The 26,277-nt window shown below is 43.0% G+C and overlaps 1 protein-coding gene across 8 annotated transcripts in view; it reads left to right on the top strand.

The window, feature by feature from the left end:
- Vti1a (vesicle transport through interaction with t-SNAREs 1A) overlaps positions 1–26,277 on the top strand; it is a 308,059-nt gene that overhangs the window by 112,147 nt on the left and 169,635 nt on the right. For 3 of the 8 annotated variants that reach the window (XM_029472448.1, XM_029472452.1, XM_029472449.1), the window contains one exon: positions 16,766–16,837. The exons of the other annotated variants lie outside the window; for them this stretch is intronic. In XM_029472448.1, coding sequence (XP_029328308.1) covers positions 16,766–16,837 — 72 coding nt within the window. The remainder of the gene's footprint in view (positions 1–16,765; positions 16,838–26,277) is intronic. 8 annotated transcript variants of the gene reach the window in all.

The raw sequence follows: 26,277 nt of genomic DNA on the forward strand, positions 1-26,277 counted from the left end.
TGTGTGTGTGTGTGTCTGTGTGTGTGTGTCTGTGTGTGTGTGTGCCTGTGTTCACATAAATATGGGCCATGCAGGTTGAGGCCAGAGGTTGAGAATGGTATTGGTGTCTTCCTCTTGGCTTTATATACTGAAGCAGAGTTCCTTAAGGACCCTGGAGCTCACTAATTTGACTACCTAGCTAGCTCATTTCTGCTTCTTGAGCCTTGAGATGACAGGTAGGCTCTGGAGACCAGCACGCGTTTATATACATGTTAGGGAAGTGAACTCTGGTCTTCAGGCTTGCACACAAAGCACCTCATTCATTGGTCCATGTCCCGGGTCTTCCTAACTTTTGTGTTAAGGATACTAGGGCAGTACAGATGCATGTCCAGGGTTCTTTATAAAGAGGGTCTGGTTGTCTCTTACTAATTAATTCTGATTTCCTTCTCTCTGTCTTTCTGTCTTTCTCTCAGTTATTTGAGAATTTCACACATTTTGATCAAAGTCACATGTCCTCCCAACTTTACCCAGCTCTCACCTTTGTTACCCACCTAACTTCTGTCTTTTTTAGTTTTAACCTATCCAGACCAATTCGAGTTGTTCAGATGTTCTTAGGTGTCTGATGTGCTTCAGGGTGGCCAAGTTACCAGGGCTACATTTAGTCAGAAAACTGACTCTCCTTCTTCCTGAAGCTAACAATTGCCCATAGTGCCTCAGAAGATGTGATACTTCGTGCCGCTTCCCCCTTGCTGGGATTTGGTCTGGCTTGGGCTTGCAATGGCCTTATAATGCTTTTACAGTGCATCTGCTCTGCTGTGTACAAAAACAGTTTCCTCCAGCTCTCCCAGTCTCTCTGCTCCCTCTTCTGCAGTGATCCCTGAGCCTGGGAAAGAACAATGGCATGGTCTGTGTTCCATTTCCGGTTGAGCATTCTTTGGCCTCTTACTCTCTGCACCTCACCATCTACCACAAAGAGAAAGCATCTCTGATGAAGGTCCAGTGATGTGATGATCTGTGGCGAGAGTTGTTTAACCCTCTGTCCCTTTAGTAGAGTCTTGATTATCTCTCAGTGATAAATCCTCAGAAGTAGAACTGCTGAACTGAAGAGCCTGGGCAGCTTACAGATTCCGTGTCCTCCCTAAATCTTCCCTCACACTGAGAAAAACAGACATTTGATTTTTATGACATGCTCTGTCCCGATATTTTCTCTGGTATTTATTAAGATTCTTTTATTTTTGGCGATCTGTCTTTCCTATTGAGGGATTTGCTTTTCTTCTTAGTTTTCCTGAGGAGTCCTGCTAAGTAACCGCATTGCACGTCCTCTTCACAGTTGACCTCCTTGATCTGTGTCAGGAGCTTTGTCTGCTTCTCTTGTTGGGTTTTCGTTTACTGCAGTTAAATCTTCGCATGGATTTCCCTTGGAATTTGTACCCAGCATAGAATCAGAAACATGCTCATGTGTCCCCTTTAGGTTCGTGATATTTATTAAACATTTCCTGTTGAACTCTTTCTCTTTGAAGTGAACTTGAAGTTTGAGAATCAGACCCATCTGAGAATGTAGACTTTCTTGCATTCATCTTGTGAAACTTGGGACTCCTCTCTATGGCTGCATATAAAAGCCTGAGCTGAAAATCTGGACTTGTGAGGGCTCAACTTTAGGAGGCACTGGAAAACAGTCATTTTCTCCAAAGTTCTCTTCATACTGTCATTATCAGGGTCACATTTGAAGGACCAGGACCCTTTCTGGGAACACAGCTCCCTTCAGTAGATTCTCAAAGGTTGATTGAGGCTGTCTTCCTGAAGTGTGTGGCTGCACTCTCACTCAGACAAGCAGACTGCACCACTACGGAAAGCCTCCCACCTTCTTCTGGATGACTGCTCTCTTCCCAGTGGCTCTTCAGACTCATCCTTCTACTGACTTTAGCCTTCAGCTGACATTTCTGTGAAGGATTTTGTGATGCGCATTTACAACACCATGTAAAAAATAAACCAAAGTGTGTTATTTAAATATTTACAGGCTTTTGTGGCTCTAGGAGCTCTTTTTAAAGTGACCTTTAAAAACCATTTGCAAGGAAGACAACAGTCCTGGGGAAAGCCTAGCCCTTTAAGGTCTCCTTCATTAGTGCGGGTTCTGCTTTGATAGCTCATAATGTAAGGCGCATCAAAGACCAAGACTCTTAAGAACAGCAGAGAAAAACTCCACAGAGCTGGTTCTGTGTTATTGCTGCCACCATTAGCTGTGACATGGATTTCCTTCTTTTAGCTAAGCCCAACTCATGATTGATGTCCTAGACACCAGAGGTCCCCTGAGTCCCAATGTGTGAGGCTTTCTATGTGTTCCTGTATATTTTGGCTTATCTGATTTTCTTAAAACTTCGCTGTTGTAATTTGATTGTTTCTTTGTTCGTGATAGGTCTTGCTTTGTGCCCCAACTCATGATCCTCTTGCCTTTGCCCCAAATTGCCAGAATTACTGGTGTGCACCACCTTGTCTAGCTCTATGATTTTATTTGTAAAGGGAAAAATTCATTCTACTCTACTTGTGTATCTCTGATCCCGCAAGCAAGTGGCAGTGAGAGCTGCTCTACTCCTTCCCTTGCTCAGCCCCACTCACCCCTGCAGGAAAGACAAAGTACTCTTCTTTGACTGTGTTTTAGGGCTCTACAGACTCCTCTGACAAACAAAGGTGAGAAAGGTAAGAGGCCAGGGCAACTGTGGAAAGCCAAATTTTTGGTTGGCCGAAAAGGCCTGAAGTGGGAAACAGTTGAAGGGATAGGATTCAGAGATCTAGTCAGCTGGAATGCTGTAGGAAAACAGGCCCCAAGGAGGAGCTTGAGCTAAGAGGATGCCTGGACAGGGGAAGCTGCCAGCTGTTGTGCCTTGTGTGTGCTGAAAGGAGCAGGGTGCAGGTAGCCCAGACTAGCCTGTTTTCCCTCATTTTTATCAGAGCTTAGAGAAGATTGTCCCTTGAGGACCTTATAGTGCAGCGTACTTAGGGCCTCTAAGTGAGCTGTTTGGGATTGAGACAAAGCATGTTGTGATGAATACCAAGTGAGTGAATAGCCAGCCCCGCACAAGGCTCTGGAGGAAGCCCTTCAGTGCTGGAGTTCCTAGTAAGCTTGGTGTGGTGCACCACTGGAGTTCCAGCATCTAAGTCAGGGAGATTGCAAGTTTGAGGCCAGCCAGTGCTACATAGCAAGATCCTGTCTCACAAAAGGAAAATGCTAATAGTAGTCACTACCACCACCGCCACCATCACATGGAAGGCTGGCAAATAGATGGCAACCCTATAAATATTCCTAAGTAAATTATACTGCAGGCTTCTTGTTCAGTGTCTGTGGGTTAGATGCTCCCACTACTCTCATTTTGTGGAATTCTCAACTAACATTTAGAGAGACTTTAAAACTGTGTCTAAGGGCACAGAGTCTGTAGGTAATGGAGCAGGCTTTCCCTCCTAAGCTGGTCATCCCCAGAGCTCTGGTCATCAACTACAGTGTTGCAAATATTTGAGGGTGAAGTCTCTGAAAATGGTGTGTGACCCATAGACAGTATGCCTCTCCCTCAGAGATGATCACATCTTAAACTCTATAAACTCCATTCTGGAAAAAAAGTAATTTTATAAAAGTTGATGAGCTTGAGGTGGGAGTTTATTCTGCAGCATCTCATTTATCTGCAGCCCCCAGGGTGATCACAAGGGTCCTTATAAAATAAAGGATTCAGTGTCAGTAGGAGGTGATAGACAACAATGAAAGGGTGCAGGGCAGAGAGACTTGAAGGTGCTGTGTCATTCTTTACTGCATAAAGGAAAGGGCCCTGAGAGCCAGAAAAGGGAAGAAAACAAACTATGCTAGTTAATTTTAACTTCACAAAATCCAGAGCATGTATGTATATAAGTAAATTGCAGTGATAAATCTCAAGTTTGTATTTCCCTCCACATTAGCTACTTTCTCTTTTATAACCTAACACGATGACCAAGGCAGCGGATGCAAGAGTTCCAGAGGATGGGGTGGGGTGGGGGGGTCCTTAATGGCAGTGGGAGGCAGGCATGGATGATAAGAGCTCACATCTGAAAGCACAAAGCAGAGGGAGTCACTAGAGAGCCAGAGGTGGCCAAACCTCTACCAACTTTTTTTGCCATCTGGTCTCTTATTATTCTAGTCATGCCTTGTGACACTTCCTTTATCTGTTCCTTGAAAATGCCCAGGAGGGCTTTGTCCCAGGATAGTGTTGCTATGTGGAAAGTTCTGTTCCTAGGTCCAAACATGGCTTCCTCCCATTGTGCAGCAAGTTCTTTCCTGACCACCCTGCTAAAGCAGCATCTTTTCCAACCTCTCTTGACTCCACACTTGTCTCTCATTCTCTGACTCTATGCTCATTCATTCATTATCTTTTCCACCAGAAAATAATGTCAGATCCTCTGCCACAGGGCCCCATACACAAATAGTGCCAGAAGGGAGTGAGCCTCCCAGGAGTGCGAACAGGCCTGTGAGTGCAGGTAGAACCAACCACTGCTGTTCAGAAGAACACACCCAGAGCCCTCAGGACACAGGAACCAAGGGGCTGCCTGGGTCAGGAGTCTCCCGGTCTCCATCTGCACCCAGAACTGATCCTGTGCCACAGAGCTACGTACACAAATACAACCAGGAGGGATCTGGTCTCCCAGGAGTGCTTACATACCTACAAGCACAGGTAAGACCACCACTTCTCTTCAAACTCCTGGCCCCAGAGGGACCCTCACAGAGCCATGAGGGCATAGGAACTAAGGATCATTTAGGAACAGAATCCTTCTGGTCTCTGTCTGCAGCCCAGAGCTGACCCTGTACCACAGCTCACCATACACAAATTCCTCCCAGAGAGAACTGGCCTCTCAGGAATACTGACATGCAGGCTTGCAAGAGGGACAAGCCAAAGTCAGAGGCAGCAAGACCAGTTAACATCAGAGATAACCAGATGGCAAAAGGCAAGCACAAGAACATAAATAACAGAAACCAAGACTACTTGTCATCATCAGAGTCCAGTTCTACCACCACAGTGAACCCTGGTTACCCTAAGAAACAAGAAAAGCAAGACTCTGATTTAAAATCATGTCTCATGATGATGATAGAGGATTTTAAGAAGGACATAAATAACTTCCTTAAAGAAATACAAGAGAATACAGGTAAACAGGTTGAAGACCTTAGAGAGGAAACACAAAAATCCCTTAAAGAATTATAGGAAAATACAAGTAAACAGATGAAGGAACTGAACAAAACTATCCAGGATCTAAAAATGGAAACAGAAACAATAAAAAAAAATCGCAAAGAGAGAAAACACTGGAGATAGAAAACCCAGGAAAGAGACCAGGAATCATACAATCAAGCATCAGCAACAGAATATAAGAGATAGAAGAGAGAATCTCAGGGGCAGAAGATCCCATAGAAAACATTAACACAACAGTCAAAGAAAATGCAAAATGCAAAAAGCTCCTAACCCAAAACATCTAGGAAATCCAAAACACAATGAGAAGACCAAACCTAAGGATAATAGGTATAGAAGAGAGTGAAGATTACCAGCTTAAAGGGCCAGTAAATAAATATCTTCAACAAAATTATAGAAGAAAACTTCCCTAACCTAAAGAAAGAGATGCCCATGAACATACAAGAAGCCTACAGAACTCCAAAGAGATTGGACCAGAAAAGAAATTCCTCCTCCCCTCACATAATAATCAAAATACCAAATGCATAAAACAAAGAAAGAATATTAAAAGCAGTAAGGGAAAAAGATCAAGTAACATATAAAGGCAGACCTATCAGAATTACACCAGACTTCTCACCAGTGACTATGAAAGCTAGAAGATCCTGGGCAAATGTCATACAGACCCTAAGAGAACACAAATGCCAACCCAGACTACTATACCCAGCAAAACTCTCAATTACCATAGATGGAGAAACCAAGATATTCCATGACAAAATCAAATTTACACAATATCTTTCCACAAATGCAGCCCTACAAAGGAAAATAAATGGAAAACGCCAATACAAGGAAGGAAATTATACCCTAGAATAAAACAAGAAAGTAATCTTTCAATAAACCCGAAAGAAGATAACCATACAAACATAAAAATAACATCAATAATAACAGGGAGCAACAATCACTATTCCTTAATGCCTCTTAGCATCAATGGACCCAATTTTCCAATAAAAAGACATAGAATAACAGACTGGATATGTAATCAGGACCCAGCATTATACTACATACAGGAAACGCACCTCAATGTCAAAGACAAATACTACCTCAGAATAAAGGGCTGGAAAACAATTGTCCAAGCAAATGGTCCCAAGAAAAAAGAAGGAGTAGCCATTCTAATGTCAGATAAAATTGACTTTCAACCGAAAGTCATCAGAAAATATACGGAAGAATAATTCATACTCATCAAAGGAAAAATCTACCAAGAAGAAGTCTCAATTCTGAACATCTATGCTCCAAATGCAAGGGCACCACAGTCATGAAAGAAACTTTTCTAAAGCTAAAAGCACACATTACACCTCACACAATAATTGTGGGGGACTTCAACACCACACTCTCATTAATGGACAGTTCAAGGAAACAAACTAAACAGGGACACAGTGAAACTAACAGAAGATTTGAACCAAATGGATTTAAAAGATATCTATAGAACGTTTCATCCTAAATCAAAAGAATATACTTTCTTCACTGCACCTCATGGTACCTTCTCCAAAATTGACCATATATTTGATCACAAATCAGACCTCAACAGCTATAAGAAGATAGAAATAATCTCATGTCTCCTCTCTGATCACTACAGATTAAGGCTCGTCTTCAATAGCAAGAAAAACATCAGAAAGCCACATACACACGGAGGCTGAACAACACTCTACTCAATGATAACTTGGTCAAGGAAGAAATAAAGATATTAAAGAATTTTTAGAATTTAATGAAAATGAAGATACAACATACCCAAACTTATGGGACACAATGAAAGCAGTGCTAAAAGGAAAACTCTTAAGTCTGAGTGCCTCCAAAAAGAAACATAAGAGAGCTTGCACTAGCAACTTGACAGCACACCTGAAAGCTCTAGAACAAAAAGAAGCAAATACACCCAAGAGGAGCAGATGGCAGGAAATAATCAAACTCAGGATTGACATCAACCAAGTGGAAACAAAAAGAACTATACTAAGAATCAACCAAACCAGGAGCTGGTTCTTTGAGAAAATCAACAAGATAGATAAACCAGACTAGCCAGAGGGCACAGAGACAGTACCCAAATTAACAAAATGAGAAATGAAATGGGAGACATGACAACAAAAACCTAGGAAATCCAAAAATCATCAGATCCTACTACAAAAGCCTATTTTTAACAAAACTGGAAAATCTGGATGAAATGGACAATTTTCTAAACAGATACCAAAGTTAAATCAGGATCAGAGAAACAATCTAAACACTCCCATATACCCTAAAGAAATAGAAACAGTCATTAATAGTCTCCCAACCAAAAACAAACAAACAAACAACCCAGGGCCAGATGGGTTTAGTGCAGATTTCTGTCAGACCATCATAGAAAACCTAATACCAATACTCCTCAAACTATTTCACAAAATAGAAGCAGCACGAACTCTACCCAATTCGTTCTATGATGCCACAATTACTGTGATACCTAAACCACACAAAGGCCCAACAAAGAAAGAGAACTTCAGACCAGTTTGCCTTATGAATATCAATGCAAAAATAATAAAATTCTCACAAACCAAATCCAATTACACATCAAAACAATCATCCATCATGATTAAGTAGGCATCATCCCAGGGATGCAGGTAGGGTTCAATATACAGATATCCATTAATGAAATCCACTATATAAACAAACTCAAAGGGGGGAAAAAACATTATTTCATTAGATGCTGAAAAAGCATGTGACAAAATCCAACACCCCTTCATGATAAAAGTCTTGGAAAGATGAGGAATTCAAGACCCAAACCTAAACATAGTAAAAGCAATATACAGCAAACCAGTAGCCAACATCAAACTAAATGGAGAGAAACTTGAAGCAATCCCACTAAAATCAGGGACTAGACAAGGCTGCCCACTTTCTCCCTACCTATTCAATATAGTACTTGAAGTCCTAGCCTAAGCAGTTACACAACAAAAGGAGGTCAAAGGGATACAAATTGGAAAGGAAGAGTTGAAATATTACTATTTGCAGATGATACAATAGTATACTTAAGTGACCCCAAAATTCCACCAGAGAGCTCCTAAGCCTGATAAACAACTTCAGAAAAGTAGCTGGATATAATACAAACCAATGGCCTTCCTCTACTCAAAAGATAAACAGGCTGAGAAAGAAATTAGGGAAACAACACCCTTGACAAAAGTCACAAATAATATAAAATACCTTGGTGTGACTCTAACTAGGCAAGTGAAAGATCTATATGACAAGAACTTCAATTCTCTGAAGAAAGAAATCAAAGAAGATCTCAGAAGATGGAAAGAGTTCCCATGCTCATGGATTGACAGGATTAATATAGTAAAAGTGGCCATCTTGCAGAAGGCAATCTACAGATTCAATGCAATGCCCATCAAAATTCCAACTCAGTTTTTCATAGAGTTAGAGAAATTTGCAAATGCATTAGGAATAACTAAAATCCTAGCATAGCAAAAACTATTCTCAGCAATAAAAGAACCTCTGGTGGAATCACCATCCCTGACCTCAAGCTGTACTACAGAGCAATTGTGATAAAAACTGCATGGTATTGGTTCAGTGACAGGCAGGTAGATCAATGGAATAGAATTGAAGACCGAGAGATGAACCCACATAGCTATGGTCACTTGATCTTTAACAAAGGAGCTAAAGCCTTGCATTTTCAACAAATGGTGCTGGTTCAACTGACTGTCAGCCTGTAGAAGAATACAAATCGATCCATTTTTACCTCCTTGTACAAAGCTCAAGTCCAAGTGGATCAAGGACCTCCACATAAAAGCAGAAACACTGACACTAATAGAAAAGAAAGTGGGGAAGAACCTTGAAGACATGGACACAGGGGGAAAGTTCCTGCACAGAACACCAGTAGATTATGCTCTAAGATGAAGAATTGACAAATAGGACCTCATAAAATTGCAAAGCTTTTGTAAGGCAAAGAACACTGTCAATAGGACAACACGACAACCAACAGACTGGGAAAAGATCTTTACCAACCCTACATCGAATAGAGAGTTAATATCCAATATATACAAAGAACTCAAGAAGTTAGAGTCCAGAGAACCAAACAAAAATATGGGGTACAGAGCTAAACAAAGAATTTCCACCTGAGGTATATCGAATGGTTGAGAAGCACCTAAAAAAATGTTCAACACACTTAGTCATTAGGGAAATGCAAATCACCTCATACCAGTCAGAATGGCTAAGATAAAAAACTCAGGTGACAGCAGATGCTGGTGAGGATGTGGAGAAAGAACACTCCACAATTGCTGGTAGGAGTGCAAGCTGGTACAACAACTCTGGAAATCAGTTTGGCAGTTCCTCAGAAAATTGGACATAGTAACTACCTGAGGACCCAGCTATACCACTCCTGGGCATATATATACCCAGAAGATGCTCCAACATGGAATAAGGACACATGCTCCACTATGTTCATAGCAGCCTTATTTATAATAGCCAGAAGCTGGAAAGAACCCAGATGTCCCTCATCAGAGGAATAGATACAGAAAATGTGGTACATTTACACAATGGAGTACTACTCAGCTATTATTAAAAACGATGACTTCATGAAATTCTTAGGCAAATGGATGGAACTAGAAAATATCATCCTGAGTGAGGTAACCTGATCACAAAAGAGCACACATGGTATGCACTCACTGATAAGTGGATATTATCCCAGAAGCTCAGAATACCCAACATACAATGCACAGACTACATGAAGCTCAGGAATAAGGAAGACCAAAGAAGCAGCGTTTCGGTCTTTCTTAGAAAGGGGAACAAAATACCCATGGGAGGAGATACATAGACAAAGTGTGGAGCAGAGACTGAAGGAATGACCATCCAGTGACTGCGCCACCTGGGGATCCATCCCATATATAGTCACTGAACCCAGACACTATTATGGATGCCAACAAGTGCTCGCTGACAGAAGCCTGATATAGCTATCTCCTGAGGGGCTCTACTAGTGCCTGACAAATACAGAGGTGAATGCTCTCAGTCAACCATTGGACTGAGCATAGGGTCCCCATTGGCAGAACTAGAGAAAGGACCCAAGGAACTAAAGTGGTTTGCAGCCCCATAGGACAAACAACAATGTGAACCACCCACTAGCCCCCCAGAGCTCCCAGGGACTAAACCACCAACCAAAGAGTACACATGGTGGGGCTCATGGCTCCAGCTGCATATGTAGCAGAGGATAGCCTTGTCAGGCATCAATGGGAGGAGAGGTCCTTGGTCCTGTGAAGCCTCTATGCTCCAATGTAGAGGAATTCCAGGGCAAGCGGGAGTGGGTGGGTTGGTGAGCAGCGGGAGGGGAGAAAGGGTAGGGGGTTTTCAAAGGGGAAACAGGAAAGGGGATGATATTTGAAATGTAAATAAAGAAAATATCTAATTAAACAAAAAGAAAATAATGTCCAGGAGAACAGGTCTGTTTTGTTCTCTCTTATATCTCCAGCTTCTAAACTTATGCTGTAGAGAAGGGAAATGTTCCATATATATCATCTAGTAAAGTGGATGAAACTCAGTATAGACCAGGCTGGTATGTGCAGTACTTAGCAGACCCTGACTGGTGTAACCATTTTGGGAGAATGAGATCGAAGGGAACCACTCATCTCCAGGGTCAAGGTTTGGAAAACCTTCAGTGGAGAAAGAGACGGCATGAAGGTGAGCCTAGGTTTGGGACACTAAGTAATATTTAGATTGATGAACTCAAGGACAAGGTAGAGAGAAACCACTTAAACAAAGGTACAGAGATAGAATAGCCCAGGATGCTTTAAAAAGGGAAATACGAACCAAAGAGTAGCCAGAGTCAACAATGCCTGATGACAGTAAATATTGAATGTTAGTAAAGACTAGTCAGCGAGTCTGCTCTGCCTAAGCAATTGAGATAATATTCAGAAGGTCTAGGCTAACATCCTGACCTGGCACTCATTTACTCTGTTTTTAATGTAAACATTAATCTGTATGTGGGAATTTTATAGTTATCAGGCAGTTCTCTTAAATGCAATCATTAATTACTCCATGCTTTAGCCAAGAAATTAGGTCTTAAAGAATTCACCTCTTCTTCTATCACAAAACAAGGATTTGGTGTGTCAAGTGTTTTAAGTAAAAGCGTGGGGTGTGCCATTGGCTGTCACTTAGTCAATGAAAATGGTGCCTTTTTCTCTCTTAGCAGTGACTTTGTGAAGGACTTTGGAAAACTGAATGGACACATCTGAAATTGGGTTTCAATTTTGAGAGAGCACAAAGGATCACAACTCATATCATCACTCAGTGGCCTAGTACTGTTCAAATACTGTAAAATGAGTTGCCTTTTCAGAACATTCAAAACAAAACAAAACATAAAACTACAAAGCCCCATTTGTGGGATCTGGGCCATATTCATCGGAATGCCTGGATGAGAGACTATTGAGAATGTGAAGAACCAGGGCTGGAGAGATAACTCAGTAGTGAAGGATGCTTGCTACCTTTAAAACAACACATAACTGAGTCCCATGCCTATTACTCATGGCAGGAAGCTCACAGTCACCTGTAACTCCAGGTCCATCTGATGGCCAAAGGGCATCATCTGATGGCCACTTTGGCCTTTGTGCACACTTGTATACAGCTTCACTCACGTGCACACTAAAATTAAACCTGTTTATAAAACAGAGTGGGAAGAGCAGGAAAGTGTGGGCGTCGGCTCCTCGAACCACAGTCACACCAACCAAAGCCTTCCCCAAAGAACACTTAAATGTGAGCATTTTAGTGGGCACGCGCGGCTGAGTATGAAGTGATTAACTCTAGCACACTTCCTCCTTCTTAATTAAGAGCAGAGTGGAGCTTAGTTGTCCTCTGACCCCGCCTGCCCAGTACCCGCCTGCCCAGTACCCGCTGTTCAGTTCAGAAACGAATTCTGTTTTCTCAAATCTTTCACTTAGGCAGGTCCACAGTGGCAGAGTTCACACCCTGGCTATTGCTTTAAAAAATGAACAACTGATATGCAAAAGTTTGACAAACTTGAGCTAAGGTCACTGAAGGCTTAAATGGTAAGAGCTTAAAAATATGAAGGCAGACAGAGACTAGATCTCCTCCAGGTCGATCCTACAACCTGAAATGTTTTCTCCTAAACATATAAACCTTAAAATGATGTTAATAAATCTAAAATGCCTCAAGTAAATGTGGAACTCCAGCTGTTTTAATATAGAAATATTGGCACTCATGGGTTTCTAAGAACTCTCTGTAGACTTATGGTTAGTGTTTTCAGTGTTAGCCTTTATGAAGCTGGAACTCACATATGTTCATAAGGGATGCATACACTGGGAAATTGTGGTCAAAATGTCAAACAGTAAACATCAGAGTTCAGGCTAGTTCACCTCAATATTTATGTTAATTTTGTAAAAACGTATTTGGATGATTTTCATGATAGCCTCTACTTTAGAGAAAAACCTTCATGGAAACTTATTGCGGATCAATATTTTAAAAATCGTTTGGTCACATAGAACTACCTGACAGTATTATCCAAATAGCCTGCTAAGAAAGCTGCTTACCCTATAAATGTACCTTATGATTAGAACAGTACAGCATTATCTAAGGTCCAACGTCTTCTTAGTTAATAGATTTAAATGGTTTTTAATCCAGTCAATAAATGTGAAGGTCCACTGGCTACATTCTCTTCAGGCTTCTGCTAATTAATTATGGCTTATTTTGCTCAAGTTCTCTTGTCATGCTGGCGGTGTAACTCGGGCAAAGACTCACTCTAGTGATTTGCACCTTGCGGTATTGAATTGGAAGCCAATCAGGCTTGACTCAAATGAATGTGGACACTGGTTAAACAGGAACTTAAGAGTGGTGCACCAGTATTCCCAGCCCCGCTCTCCTGAACAGTGAAGCTCTGGGGAATACTTGTTTTACAATGGTCCTTTGGTCCTGACACTGTGGGGCTGCTCTTGGTCGTCGAGTAACAGGGTTCTGGATAGTTTTGTTTCACTTTCCAACAGAAGCTATTGCCGAATTTTTTTTTCCTCATTGTAAAAAACTTATTCAATTTTACTGTTTTATCGGTTTTCTCATTATTTCGTGACTCAGAGTACTTTTTTTTTTTTTAATGAGGACTTTTCTCATTATGGAATTTTTCATCCCTGAACCAGGCTCACTGGCTGGGTAGACCTCCTGGCTAGGCCCACTGGTGGCTAGACTGGCTGACCAGAGTGCCCCAGGATCCGCCTGCCTCTGCCTCCAGGTTTGATGTTACAGAGGCGCCTCCTAGCCTGGTTCCTGGGGATGCCTGGTCCGGTCTTCTACAGGCACGGAGTAGTCAACTGAATGAATTCTCTCCCCAGCCCAGCATCTGAAATCAACACATTGCCCAGTGTGTGTATGTGTCCCCACCACAGCCCATGTATGTGCCTGCGAGCGATGATCAGGCGACTCGGATATTACCCAGTGTTTGGGAAAATTCCCGTATGCCAGGACACTTTAAGACATTTTTTTTTTTCCTGTAGCACCTATTTTATTAGCTAGATCAACCATTATTCAGTATGGAAAGGAACTACATCAATGTGAATATAGCTACTAGATAGGTGTCCATTGAGACTGTCTCACAGGCTGGTTACCACAGCCGTACCCAGCAAGCCTTTCTGCAGTGTACACTCACTCACAGGGACTGTTGCAGTGGTACCTGCGATCCCAACTACTACTGAGCGCTAAGACAGGACCATCGCGGACTCAAGATTAGCGTACATGAATTTGCATCTGTGTGTATATATCTGATTTGGGGCTGTGCTGTAGATCACACCAGGGCCTTCTACATGCCAGGCAAGCATGAGTTTCCTTTTATAAGCACTTAACCCACACCAGGAGAAGCTGGGGAGATAACTTAGGGCTGACTGCTGTAAGCACAGGCTGCTCTTCTAGACAACCCAGGTTCGATTTCCAGTACCCACATAGTGGCAGACATCCATCTATAACTATTTCAAAGAAGTCAGAAGCCCTGTTCTGGCCTCCGTGGGCCCTACACACCATGTAGTGCACAGACATACATGTAAGCTCTGTGTGTGTGTGTGTGTGTGTGTGTGTGTGTGTGTGTGTGTGTGTGTAAAACCACTTTGTCCTCTACATGCAATGAGAAAAGACTCTCCACAGCTGAAAAACTGCTTTGCTGAGGGAAAAGTATAAGTGAGCTACAGGTCACTGCTTTGTGGGCTTCAAGACTGTAGGTATTAGCTTTGTTTTATATTTAAGTCATGAAATAACCATGCATACCACATATGCACATATGGCAGTTATACTGAAGCATTGACACAATTGTTTATTTTTTTGAGGGGAAATAGGCCTTTTATATAATGGCCTTATAGTGAGTGTCATTTTTATATGTGAAAAAAATATGAGTACCTGCCATTTTCTTGTTATTCTGAGGTCAGAGCCTACCACAGAGATTTTAATATTTGAAAACTCTTCTATTCAGTGGAATCTCAGCATTTAAAATCATGACTTTCTTAAGATGCAGCATTCTGCCCCAATGCATCTGACCTTTCTTGGTCAGGAAAATAAACCATCAACCCCTCTTGTTTGTTTTTCTCCCGTGTCGTCTCACATAGCTCAGTGTTAGTGATCAGGAGATAGTCTTCCTTCTTAGTCTCTGTAATTAGCATCTTTTGTGGAGCAGCCGCCAGCAGATGAGGCACTGGCTGTCCTGGCACCGTCGTCAGCTATTTGGAACCGAGGAACTGCCTTAAGGAAGTGTTCAGCTATAAGGGTGGGGTTGACACAGGCGTGGCCATATGCACCTGTGATTCCAGACTCTCAGAAGACTGAGACCGGGGGGCTAGGGTAGAAAAAGAATTCCCACTGGGGGAAAACAGTGGTGCCGAAAGATAGATAGAAATAAAGATTTACAGACTCCTCCTAATCTAGTGGTAAATGAGAAGTTCTTCATGTATTGTGCTACTCAGTTCTACTGAGGACTGAGATGTGCCTCAGACAAAGAGAGTGACAGTGTGCGTCTCTCTGACGGGAGACTCACTGAAGCCAGAACTTACTCTAAGAAAGGAGGAAGGAGAGAATACGTGTGTTAAGTGATTAAGTTCTTGCTTGTGTGCAAGGCCATTGCTGCGATCTACAGAACAACCAGAAATAAAGTTAAAAGCTAGAATTATTAATTAAAATACTCGGATATAGAGAAAGATGATTAGAAAATAAATATTCTTAACTTTAAATATTTTATATCTTAAAATAATCATATGTATGGTAATGATGGAAGAGCTTGAAAGATGGCTCAGTGTAAAAGAGCACTGACTGCTCCTACAGAAGTCCCGGGTTTAATTCCCGGCACTCATTCAATGGTTTGCAGCTGTCTCTCAATCCAGTTCTGCAGGATCCTGCGCTCTCTTTGTTCTCTAGGCAAAACATTCATACACATACAAATAAGTAAATATTTTTATAAATAATGATAGAAAATCTCAAATACTTTGTGTATATAGGTATCATACCTTATTCATTTAAAAATATTTATTGTGTATTTATTTGTTTGCCTGCACGCATGAATGTGCATCGTGTATAAACCTGGTACCCACGAAGGTCCAAGGAACACATCAGATCCCCTGGAACTGGAGTTATAGATGGTTATGAGCTACTAGGTATTGGGACCTGAACTGTCTTCTACAAGCCTTTGCTCTTAACTGCTGAGCTGTCTATCCAGTTCCATACCTTATTAACTTTTATTTGGTTTTTTGTTTGTTTGTTTGTTTGTTTGTTTTGTTTTTTTTTCGAGACAGGGTTTCTCTGTATAGGAATTATACTTTTTAAAATTTCTGCACAGAAATCATGTTGCTTGTTTGAGAGACATTCTTAGCTGGGGTGTGGTGAATCTCATCTGTATTTCCAGTATTCATGAGGTTAAAACAGGAAGAGCACCAGTTCAAGGCCATCCTGTGCTCCATTAGGAAGGTGATTAATACAGAAGCAGGCAGGCTGGAGAGTCTTTCTCCTGTGTTATCCTAAAGCTATCTTAGGTGCTTCCCTGGTGTGTATCCTCCCTTCTGCAGCATCTCCCCTCAACTGGAGAGACCCGGAGCCACATTGCTACATTACCTTTTCCAGATTCCTTCTGAAGATTCAGTGATATCTGGGAGAGCAGTCACCCCAAATCTCTCCAGCAGGCTTTCAGTGACGTCATTGCACCCATAAACAAGTCACTGCACTCTGGAATCTCATGTGTGAAAGGACAGCGAGGTTTAGCCTTATTATCACCAACTAGCACCTAGTTTATTCCTGACATTTTTTTTAGAGGCCTCAACCTTGGCATTTAAGTGAAATATTTGCAGGAAGAAAAAGAAAATGCTAAGCCCAGGAAGACAGAAGTTAAAGCTAATGCCTCACACAGATACAGAATTCAGACGAATGCAAGAAGACATTGGTAGACAAGAGTGCTTACTCTCCAGGCGGTGCGATGAACTGGTCTCATGCCTATTAAACTCAACACTGGTGCAGTGAGGGAAGCCGTGGAAAGTGTACTTCTCTAGGCACCCCAGTATTGCCTCTTTAAGACCCTGCAGTGTGGCCAGGTCTGTGGGCGACATGGACAGAAATGTTAAAGAAATTGACTGTTCTTGTTCTAGGCAGAGGCCTCCACATCATGAGCCTCCTTGAGAAGAATTTCCCAGCCCCAAACCAAGCAAAGCCCAGCACAGGTGAGACCCCGGCACAGGTCAGAGCCCTTGACTTGGAGAATCTCTTTGACGCCATCCAGTCTGCCTCCTTCCTACATTTTAAAAGAGAATAGATTTCAATTTTATAGCATAAAATTCAAGTAATTTGAACCAAAAGGAAAAATAAATTTGTCCCCTTTTGTGGCTTTTGATAGCTTACCACTGAGCACATATGAAAATGCCTACTTCAGAGTTTCTCTTCCTCTAGGCTTTAAGATGGATCTGGACTACATGGATTGTTCAGTATGAAATAAAAATGTCAGTTGTCACACCCGTTTTTGGTATTTTCCTAATAGGGCTTATTCTGCCCTCCTCCTAACTCTCTCCAGGCTGCCTGTCATAAAAACGAGCTGTTTAGATCCTGGGGTTGGTAATGGGAGCTGTTTCAGCAAGATGCTGGTAAGCCCCTTACTCCAGCTTGGTGTCAACTGACCCACAAGGAGGCCACACCTAGGTGGGCGTGGGCAAGTGCAGCTACCAACCCTCGCCTCCTCAGCCCATCTTTAAGGGATTGCTCGTGGTGATGGGCTGCTCACTTGACCAACATGGAAATTTCCATAAAGAGCCCTGGAAATTTCAACAACCTGCCTGGTCATTTGTATGAAATTCATTTGTGTATAATTTTTCCTGATGTGTATTGTAAAAAGTGAGGGTGAAATTCAGGGGAACTGTTTTTAAGTCATTGAGAAACAGTCCAATTATTTCATTAGGAAATAACTGGGCTGGAGAAAGGCCTCTATCAGTAAGAGCACCCACTGCACAAGAATGATGACCAAGTCCAGATCTCAGCACCCATCAAAGGAGCTGGGTGTGCCTGGGCGCCTGCCTATAAGCCCAGCACCATGTGGGTAAAGACAGAGAACCACTAGAGCTGTCAGAGTGTGAGGTGGAGTCATAGGACAGGGATGTACATGGGTTTCTCAGAGATGCACGTCTGCACACACGTGTGCGTGTAACACCACAAACACATTTTAGTTTTGATTTCAGTATCCTGAGTTGTTCTATAAAACCCAACTCTAGAAAGAAATAAAGGATCCTGATGAATGTCCATCTGTGAGAGAGCATGCTCTTAGGGAAGTATAACTGTTGAGAGTGGCCTGCTTTTGTGAACAAGCCTCCCGTGATTATCAGGTACTTCTAAAAACAACAGCAGCAGCAACAAGAAGCCACCCTTTTCTCCAGTATGAAAGCAGAAGCATTTCAGTCTCAATGTGACCGAGGTTGTGGCTGCTTCCACACTGTAATGCCATGGGCCTGCAGTCAGCAGAGGAATTGTCCTTGAAGCGTCTTGGGGGAGTGAAGATGGTGTGGTTGGGATGGGCAGGAACTGGGGAGGCTGCACAGTGGCTCTGCACAGTAGCTCTGCAGGGTGGTTCTGCCTCAGGCTGCCCTTGGCACAACATCAGGTTGGCCTCGTCTATGTTTTATCCTGGGTGACTTCTTTCTCCCTTGCACTAGTTTTCCTAAAACCATTCACTTCTGAAATAAGCCTTTATTGGTTAAAAGTTTAAATCTGTGAACTCAGAACTGTGTTTTTCCGTCTTCTAAAACATAAGCCAGATTTGCAGTTACAACCTTTTCCTGTGTCGACAACAGGGAGACATGAAGCACACACACTCTTGTGTTTCTCTCGGTTCCTCGGCCTGTGCTTGATTTGGCTTTTTATATCTCAAATATGGCCACGAGGTAGGAAACAAGACTGGTTTCTTCTTTCTGTTCCTTATGTGAAGTGTGGCTCCTAAAATGGCGATCTTTTCCCGTATCATTAATGCTATCCATCAGGGCAAGCAATGTTCCTTGTCTAATAAAGTGTGTGTAGCTAATGAAGGACAACCCATCTTGGAGGAGTAAGTGGGGCACACAACCTCAGAGTTGTGCAAGAGCTAGTTGGTCCTTTTCAAATGTAGAAGCGCTAACAGGGTCCTAGAATATTTATGCCTACGGTAGAAATGTGGTACCTAAGACACTTGTGCCACTCTCTAACTTCTCTTGTTGGTTTTCCTGGAATTCTTTCTGCATGATGTCCAGAGCTCGGCATTTCTGATGTCTCCCGGCTCCATCCCTCCCGCCTTTACTTTCCTCCTCTTCTGCCCTTTTCTCTTTTTGTCTTCCCTCTTCTGCAGGCTCTGGGCTTTCTAACTTTAAATTGATTAGAATGCATTAATTTTTAAATAAGTGTCACAGATCCTTAACTGAGCACTAAGAGGTTGAGAAGGCTTCATGGTGTAGAGTCTGATCCAAAACTAAGTGAGAGGAATTTTAAAAACAAGGGCTGCCCTTCATTAGCCCTCGTGCTAGCTCCTGACAGGCTCCATGCTCCTACGTGGCCGTGCCAGGCCAGGGCTCGCCCTGCTGCCGTGCACCATTTACCCTCTGTCAGCAGCTTCAGTCAGAGCCCAGCGATACTGCACATGCGAGGCTGTCATGCGTCAGCCTCAATTAAGCTCATATCGCCCGCCGTGCTTGGGAAACGCAACGGCTTCTGTTAACCATTTTTTGGGTTGTTCCTATTTATTTATTTAATTTTAATTCTCTCTCTCTCTCTCTCTCTCTCTCTCTCTCTCTGTTTTTAACCATTCAACCCTCTCCAGAAACACATGCTTCATTTGGCAATTGTGTGTTCATGGTATTTTAAGGCTTTACAAAGAGAAGTGGGTTTCACAGGAAGCAGTTCCAACTTTACTCCAGAAATATGCACAAGTGCACACAAACATGCAGGACCCATGTTGTCTGTGTACAGGCAATGCTGGGCAGCCCAGGCTGACAGACTGTCCCTGTACCAAACTTGCAACCAGGCAGCAACATCCCACTGGCCTTGCAAGAGTGCAGAGCAGCAGACATACTGCACTCTTACACCCCTGCCATCGGGAGGAAAGGTGGCTCTCTTATTTCAAGAGGAGAATGCAATCTTGCTGCATTTGAGGAAGGGAAAAGTGCACACAGCATCCGTTTCTATTTGGTTCTCTACTTTATGCTTGGCCATCATTTAAGGAGAAAAACAAAGAAGACAGCCAGGGCTTCTTCATGCTGGGCGGCTGGCCAGCCAAGGTAGCCTCTTTAGAAGAAACTGTCTCTTAAAGGGAAGACTCAAAAATTTAAAGAGTCAGCTTTGAGAGAATTTTCTTTTCTGTCTCTTGATAGCTATCAAACACTCAAAAGACCCCCTGTGCAATTTAATGGACAGTAAGCCATCCAGACAGTTGGACCTTTTGAAGGGTTTATGGAGATTTTATGGACCTGGTCATTTTGTAAAGTCTGGCTAACCCACAAGGCTATTGTTGGCTGTTGGTGACAAGTCACAGCATGAAATAAATCACAATACTCTAAATCCTGTGGGGTCGGTGGCAGCAGACAAGGTTCTCAGCAGAGAGCAAGGTCAGTTCACGAAGGAGAAGGGGCCATGTGTGCTGCGGTTTTGTTTTTCACAGGCGCACCACTACTGTAGGTAAGTAGCTTTTAAATAGAACCATATCAACAAATCTGTCCGAGGAAACAGATGGAGTATCCAGATAACGGCACTCAGGATTCCGAAACAGGAGACAGTTGGATCATGCCTGAAATTATTAGCTGCAAAACTTAAAGCTCCACCATTTCCCCAAGTTCACATTGGTAATGAGTTAAGGATTTCTGATACAGTACCATGGCACCCGTGGTATTGACTTCATGGGAGATACATTTTAGCATCAAATGTGCACTTATTGGGTATCTTAAATGAGAAAGGGGTTTGCAGGAACTGAGTGTCACAACTGCTTGGCAAGGACAAGTGTGAGCAAGATCCTCTGGGTTATGAGGTTTGCACTGGGAGTATATAAGCAGCATAGATGCTGTACAAATTAATATTAGTGCTATTTCCATTTTTATTGTACAAGCTTCTTGTCTTTTAAAAACTTGTTAATACGTGAAGACGTCACATATCAACATTAAAAAGACCCAAAATCTATACAACTCAATGAACCGTTATTCAGTTAGAATAGGCATTCAGAATGTACTGCAAAACTTCACATTAAATTTTACACGCTTAGTATCTAATTTATTTCATACACATATTCACCACCAACAAACAAATTCCATGACAGAATTGGAGCTAGAAAAGCAATCGGCTTTTTGTCCTTTTTCATAACTTGGGCCCCTCTCCTGCCTTCTGCCCTTCCTCATCCCTTATGCTTAGCCTTTCCTGCTGTCTGTCTGTCCTTGTGTTATACCGCACCGGCGTGTACATACTGTTTTATTTTAATTTATGTATGTTGATGTGTGTGCTCATATGGGCATGGGCTAGCAGCCTCAGATGTCAGTCCTGCTGCACTTCCCGCCTTTCATTTGAATCCATTCTCTAACAAGGCTTCGGACTTCACCCCGTAGCCCAGGCTAACCGGCCTTTAGACTTCCAGGAACCCACCTCACCATTGCTGGGATCACAGGCATGGCCACCACACCTTTTTAGATTCTAGCAATCCAGCCTTGAGTCCTAACACTTGTAAAGCAAACACTTGGCCAATTAAGGTGTCTCCCTGGCCCTTGGACTACTTCTGATCCTGGTGGACATCTTTGAGGTCTTCAATGTATCTTTTCCTAAAGAACACATCTCTTCTGGTTTGGATGAGTCCTGTGCAGGACTTACGTCCCTACTTTGCTGAATATTTGTGAGCCCTTATGTGGCAGATACCTGTTAGCTGTTGACAGTGCTGAACAAAACAGACATCCTTCATCTCAGTGGACTTTACAGCTAGTGGTACAAATTAGTCATTGAAATAAAAAAACTTGAATGTATATTAAGTAGACCCATCTACTTGCATTAAATAGATTAAGTTATATTAAGAGGGATCGTTGTTAGAATCTCTAACAAGAATCTTATTTCTAGTCCAAGAGCCAGGAGAACATTTCTGTATATATTGGTTAGATACATGATGTGAGTCACTAGAGCTGAGCAGGCATAGGAGGTGAGACAGGGAGGAGGGTGGGTAATAAGTTGAAAGAGCCAAGTTCAAAGGTTACTGGAATTAGAAGGAGCATGGCATACCAAGGACTTATGGACCATGTACTGGAACATGGTAGAATGTTCAGGTCTGCATTAAGGAGCAGAGATGAAAGCTAGATCATATTTAGATTCTGTGGGCTTTTGCTATTAATTTTGAGGACAATTCCCATCTGAAAAACCAAAGAATCAAAGGATTCAGCATGAAATTTTTCTGTGTAGGTGGTTATTGGCAATGAGAGGCCTTTCATCTTTCTATTTCCCTAACTGCAGTGTGTAGAGGTCAGGGATGCTAGCGCTTACAGGACTTAGGAAAGCCATATAGGCCAAGGATTTGTCTTGCCCAAATACTTATAATGCCTATAGTGCAAAACAGTGAAGTAAAAAAATCATGTGGAGCCTTTCTAGTCTAGCCAACTGTGCTCTACAGGGAAGGAAGACTCAGGTCTGGAAGTACTTATTACAGCATCCTGGGAACTGTCCTCCAACAGCATAATCTAAGCTCTATAATTGGGAAAGAAACAGTATCTATCTCTAAACGTAGCTGTACATCGGGTAGGTCTTCTCAAGAAAATAAGGAAAACACCCAAGAAGAGAAGAAGAAACGGTGAGCGGAAATCTAACTAGAGAGCAGTGAGCTAAAGTGAACAAGGAACCTAAGATGCTTAGGGACAAACAGAACACACTGGGGATCTAAGACACAGGGACACATTCACTGTCACGTGTCTATCCCTGTGCTCATCTGTACACACACCCCTCTGGGAGTCCATACCTAATTCTCACATCTAAGACACAGGGACACGCTCACTGTCACGTGCCCCCCATGTGCACATCTGCACACACACCCCTCTGGGAGTCCATACCTAATTCTCACATCTAAGACACAGGGACACGCTCACTGTCACGTGCCCCCCATGTGCACATCTGCACACACANCNCNCTGGGAGTCCATACCTAATTNTCACATCTAAGACACAGGGACACGCTCACTGTCACGTGCCCCCCATGTGCACATCTGCACACACANCNCNCTGGGAGTCCATACCTAATTNTCACATCTAAGACACAGGGACACGCTCACTGTCACGTGCCCCCCATGTGCACATCTGCACACACACCCCTCTGGGAGTCCATACCTAATTCTCACATCTAAGACACAGGGACACGCTCACTGTCACGTGCCCCCCATGTGCACATCTGCACACACACCCCTCTGGGAGTCCATACCTAATTCATTTTCACGAGGTTCTGTCTAATGTTTGGCCCAGATGCATGCAGTCATCGTGTTGCTGGAGTAGATGCAGCTCAGGGAAGAAGGCCTGTGGCTTTAATTAGGTTCCTTCCTGGGGGTCAGGCTGGTGAGGGAATGTGCAGGGACCTTTGTTACCTGCCCCTGACCATGGAAGGAATCTGTGAGCTAGTGAGTGGTGAGACAGATTGCGTGAGTGTAAGGTAGAGGTAAAAGACAAGGAGACTCCATCTGCCTGAGGACATGGTGCGTGGCTCTGGGAGCTAAGAATGCCTCTGTCTCAACCCACTGGGTTTTATTTTTATTTTTGAAACTATTCAGCAACAATCTGGAAGCGCTCCGGGAACTTTTTAAAGTCTGTCCTAAAGTCATTCCGGCAGCAGTGTGGAAATGTTTGCGATGGGTCACAAGCGCACACTGTCTTGGGTCTCCTGACTGCACATAAAGTAAGCAGTGTGTATGGGTCACAAGCACATAGTCTTAGGTCTCCTGACTGCAAGTGATGGATGGAAGCAGTGCGTGTGTGCTTTCCACTTAAGTGCCGCTGCAGAGAGCCGGAATTTGCGTTTTGTTATTGAACTCCTAGCTCACTGCAGCATTATTGTTACTGATCGCCGAGGCAGTTTGATCCAACAAGTGTTTTATTACTCATTATGTCAATACAAGGCACAAAGGAAGAACCCAGCCCCAGTTCTGAGGAGTTTAAGGTTTAGTGGAGACAGTGATGAAAGAATAGCTCTTGGTAAGGCTTGTCTGGTAGGTCGAGAGCTGCAGCGGAAGTACAATGTATCCATAGGGAAGAGATAGAGTCACGTGGGAAAGAGGAGCAGGAGCATTATGGTTGGGGGTCTGGTTTGAGCTGTTTGAGCCCTGGCCACAAGGTGGGGTTCAGAGCTCCTCGGGAATATGGGGTGTGAGGGTGTGACACACCTCAGGGTTGTCTTCCTCCTCATCCTTCTTAAGTGGAGCAGTGTGACCCACTGAAACCAACAGTGGGAGGCCTTGTCTGTAGGCCTGTGCTTGATTCTCTCTAGAGTGCTATGGGTTTTCCTGGGGTTATGAACAAAAACACCAGAGACCCTATTGATTACTGATGGTTAATCAAAGAAGACACAGGAAACTGGCCTTGTCTCCCATTCGGTGGTAATTTTCAACAGGTGGCACTTGTTCCCGTCACTGATGAATAGATGTGCTACCGATCCCATAGGGTGCCTTCTGCAGAGTGGCACACTCCACCCAAAGGACAGCTTCTACATGCATGACTTTATAGTGCTTCCTTCTCTGACTGAGCTATTCAGATCAGACATCAGCAAAGTAATCACCTCAAGAAATAATGTCCTTTCTAACAATGGATAATGGCAAGTTGGACAATATATTTGGTTATGGACTTCTGCCCATCTTATCAGTATCTCACAGAATCTGATGGAGGAAATACTGGATTGGGGTGCATGTCGGCACAGTTGGTGGGATCAGGGTCCATGCCAGCACAGTTGGTGTGATCAGGGTACATGCTGGCACAGTTGGTGTAATGGGGTCCATGCCAGCCCAGTTGGTGTTTTTCCGGAGAGAGGACACGCTCCTCTTACCTGCCTCTTGGCTGTGCGACATCCATGATGTCTGTCCTGACTGACTTGGGCAGACTCCATGACTCTCAGCCTAAGTTTTTGACAGCTCTCTCCTAGAATACTGACCACTCGTTTGGTAGCCTTCCTTGCCTCCGTTTGTATCTATGCTTCTCAACACTATGCATTTAGTAGCTGCAGCACCCACTGCAGCTCTTGGTCTGTTGTGTCTGTGTGTGCTGACTGTTGGCAGAATGAATGCATAATACGAGCGGTCCTTAACACCAGGAACTGGGAAAGAGGCCTGGCAGTAACCATGCCACTGGGTCACCTTGGAAGGATACTCAAGGCGTGTATTCTAGCTGAAGCTGATACTGTAAGTAGACAGCCCCCATAGGGAAAATAGCACCCAAATGTAAGCTTGGAAATGTCCCCACAAGAACCAGTAAGCCAGTCAAAATATTCAAAGCCTAAACTGGACCCCCAGGCCTGCTACTGAACAGACCTCAGTCAGCTGTAGCTGTTCTCAGGGGAATGCGTTCTTGGGGCTGGCTTCCTCTGCCTTTCTATGTGTTTACTCTGGCTTTCCTCAGTCTTAAAACAAACCATGAACTCTGTTTTTGTGTATGAACTTCCATATTTATAAGAACAAAGAGTCCCTAGGAATAAATAAGTGTACTGAAGTCAGGTAGAGGAGTCCAGACTTGTATCAGCCACGTAACTCTGTCTTTACAATAGACCAAGGAAAAATCAGAACGTACAGACCGTTCATGTTTTGGGGGGAAAAAATATCAGACTTGAATAAAAAAAAAAGACTTAAAATTAGATTTTTACCCAAAATCAGTTTGTTCTTATAATTTACTTTGTTCATTTTAGGTGTTAGGCATAGCAAGCCTGTCTAAATACCTCAGAACTTTTTGTAAAAAGACCGACCAGGAGCGTCCTATGCTGGCTTAAAAATGTGAATTTCAAACCACCTAAGTGAAAACGAGAAGGTAGATTAGGAGGGAGTTTAAGCTGTGTAAATAAGGATAGATTCTAACTTGGGTTTTCAAAATTCCAATTATGGGTGTTCAAGTACATTTAGACAAGCTGGGTTTGTTATTTCTGGAGTTAATAAGCAATTTCACAATGTACTATACATCACTTTTAAAGACATGATAAATTGTCCCTAATGGTATTGTGTGTATAGCTGGAGCTCTTTTGGCATGTGTGTAATTCTCAGGGTTGGGTGGTACACCTGAAAAGGCTCGGATTTTAATGGGGCCTTTTTAGCACTTTTACACCTCCCTATGTTGGGGATTATGCATGATTGATGACTTTAAATGTGCTGGCATGAGAGATATGCAGATGTTAATGCCCTCAAACCGTTTGTTTTCCAGTCTTGGTAAAAGGCTCCTCTGTTTGGGGTAACACTTTATCCTTCTTAAGTAAACAGAAGTACGTTTCTGGGATTTTGCTTTTTAGCATTGTAAATCCAGCAGGAAAGAGACAAGCTAGAGGCTTTTAAGAGAAATCTAAAAACACCATGTTCCCATTTTATTAGAGCAGCCCAGAGAAGTCTCTCTCTCTCTCTCTCTCTCCCACTCTCTCTCCCTCTCTCTCTCCCTCTCTCTCTCTCTCTCTCTCTCTCTCTCTC

This window comes from Mus caroli, chromosome 19 (assembly GCF_900094665.2).
Source record: "Mus caroli chromosome 19, CAROLI_EIJ_v1.1, whole genome shotgun sequence".
NCBI classification, from domain to species: Eukaryota; Metazoa; Chordata; class Mammalia; order Rodentia; family Muridae; genus Mus; species Mus caroli.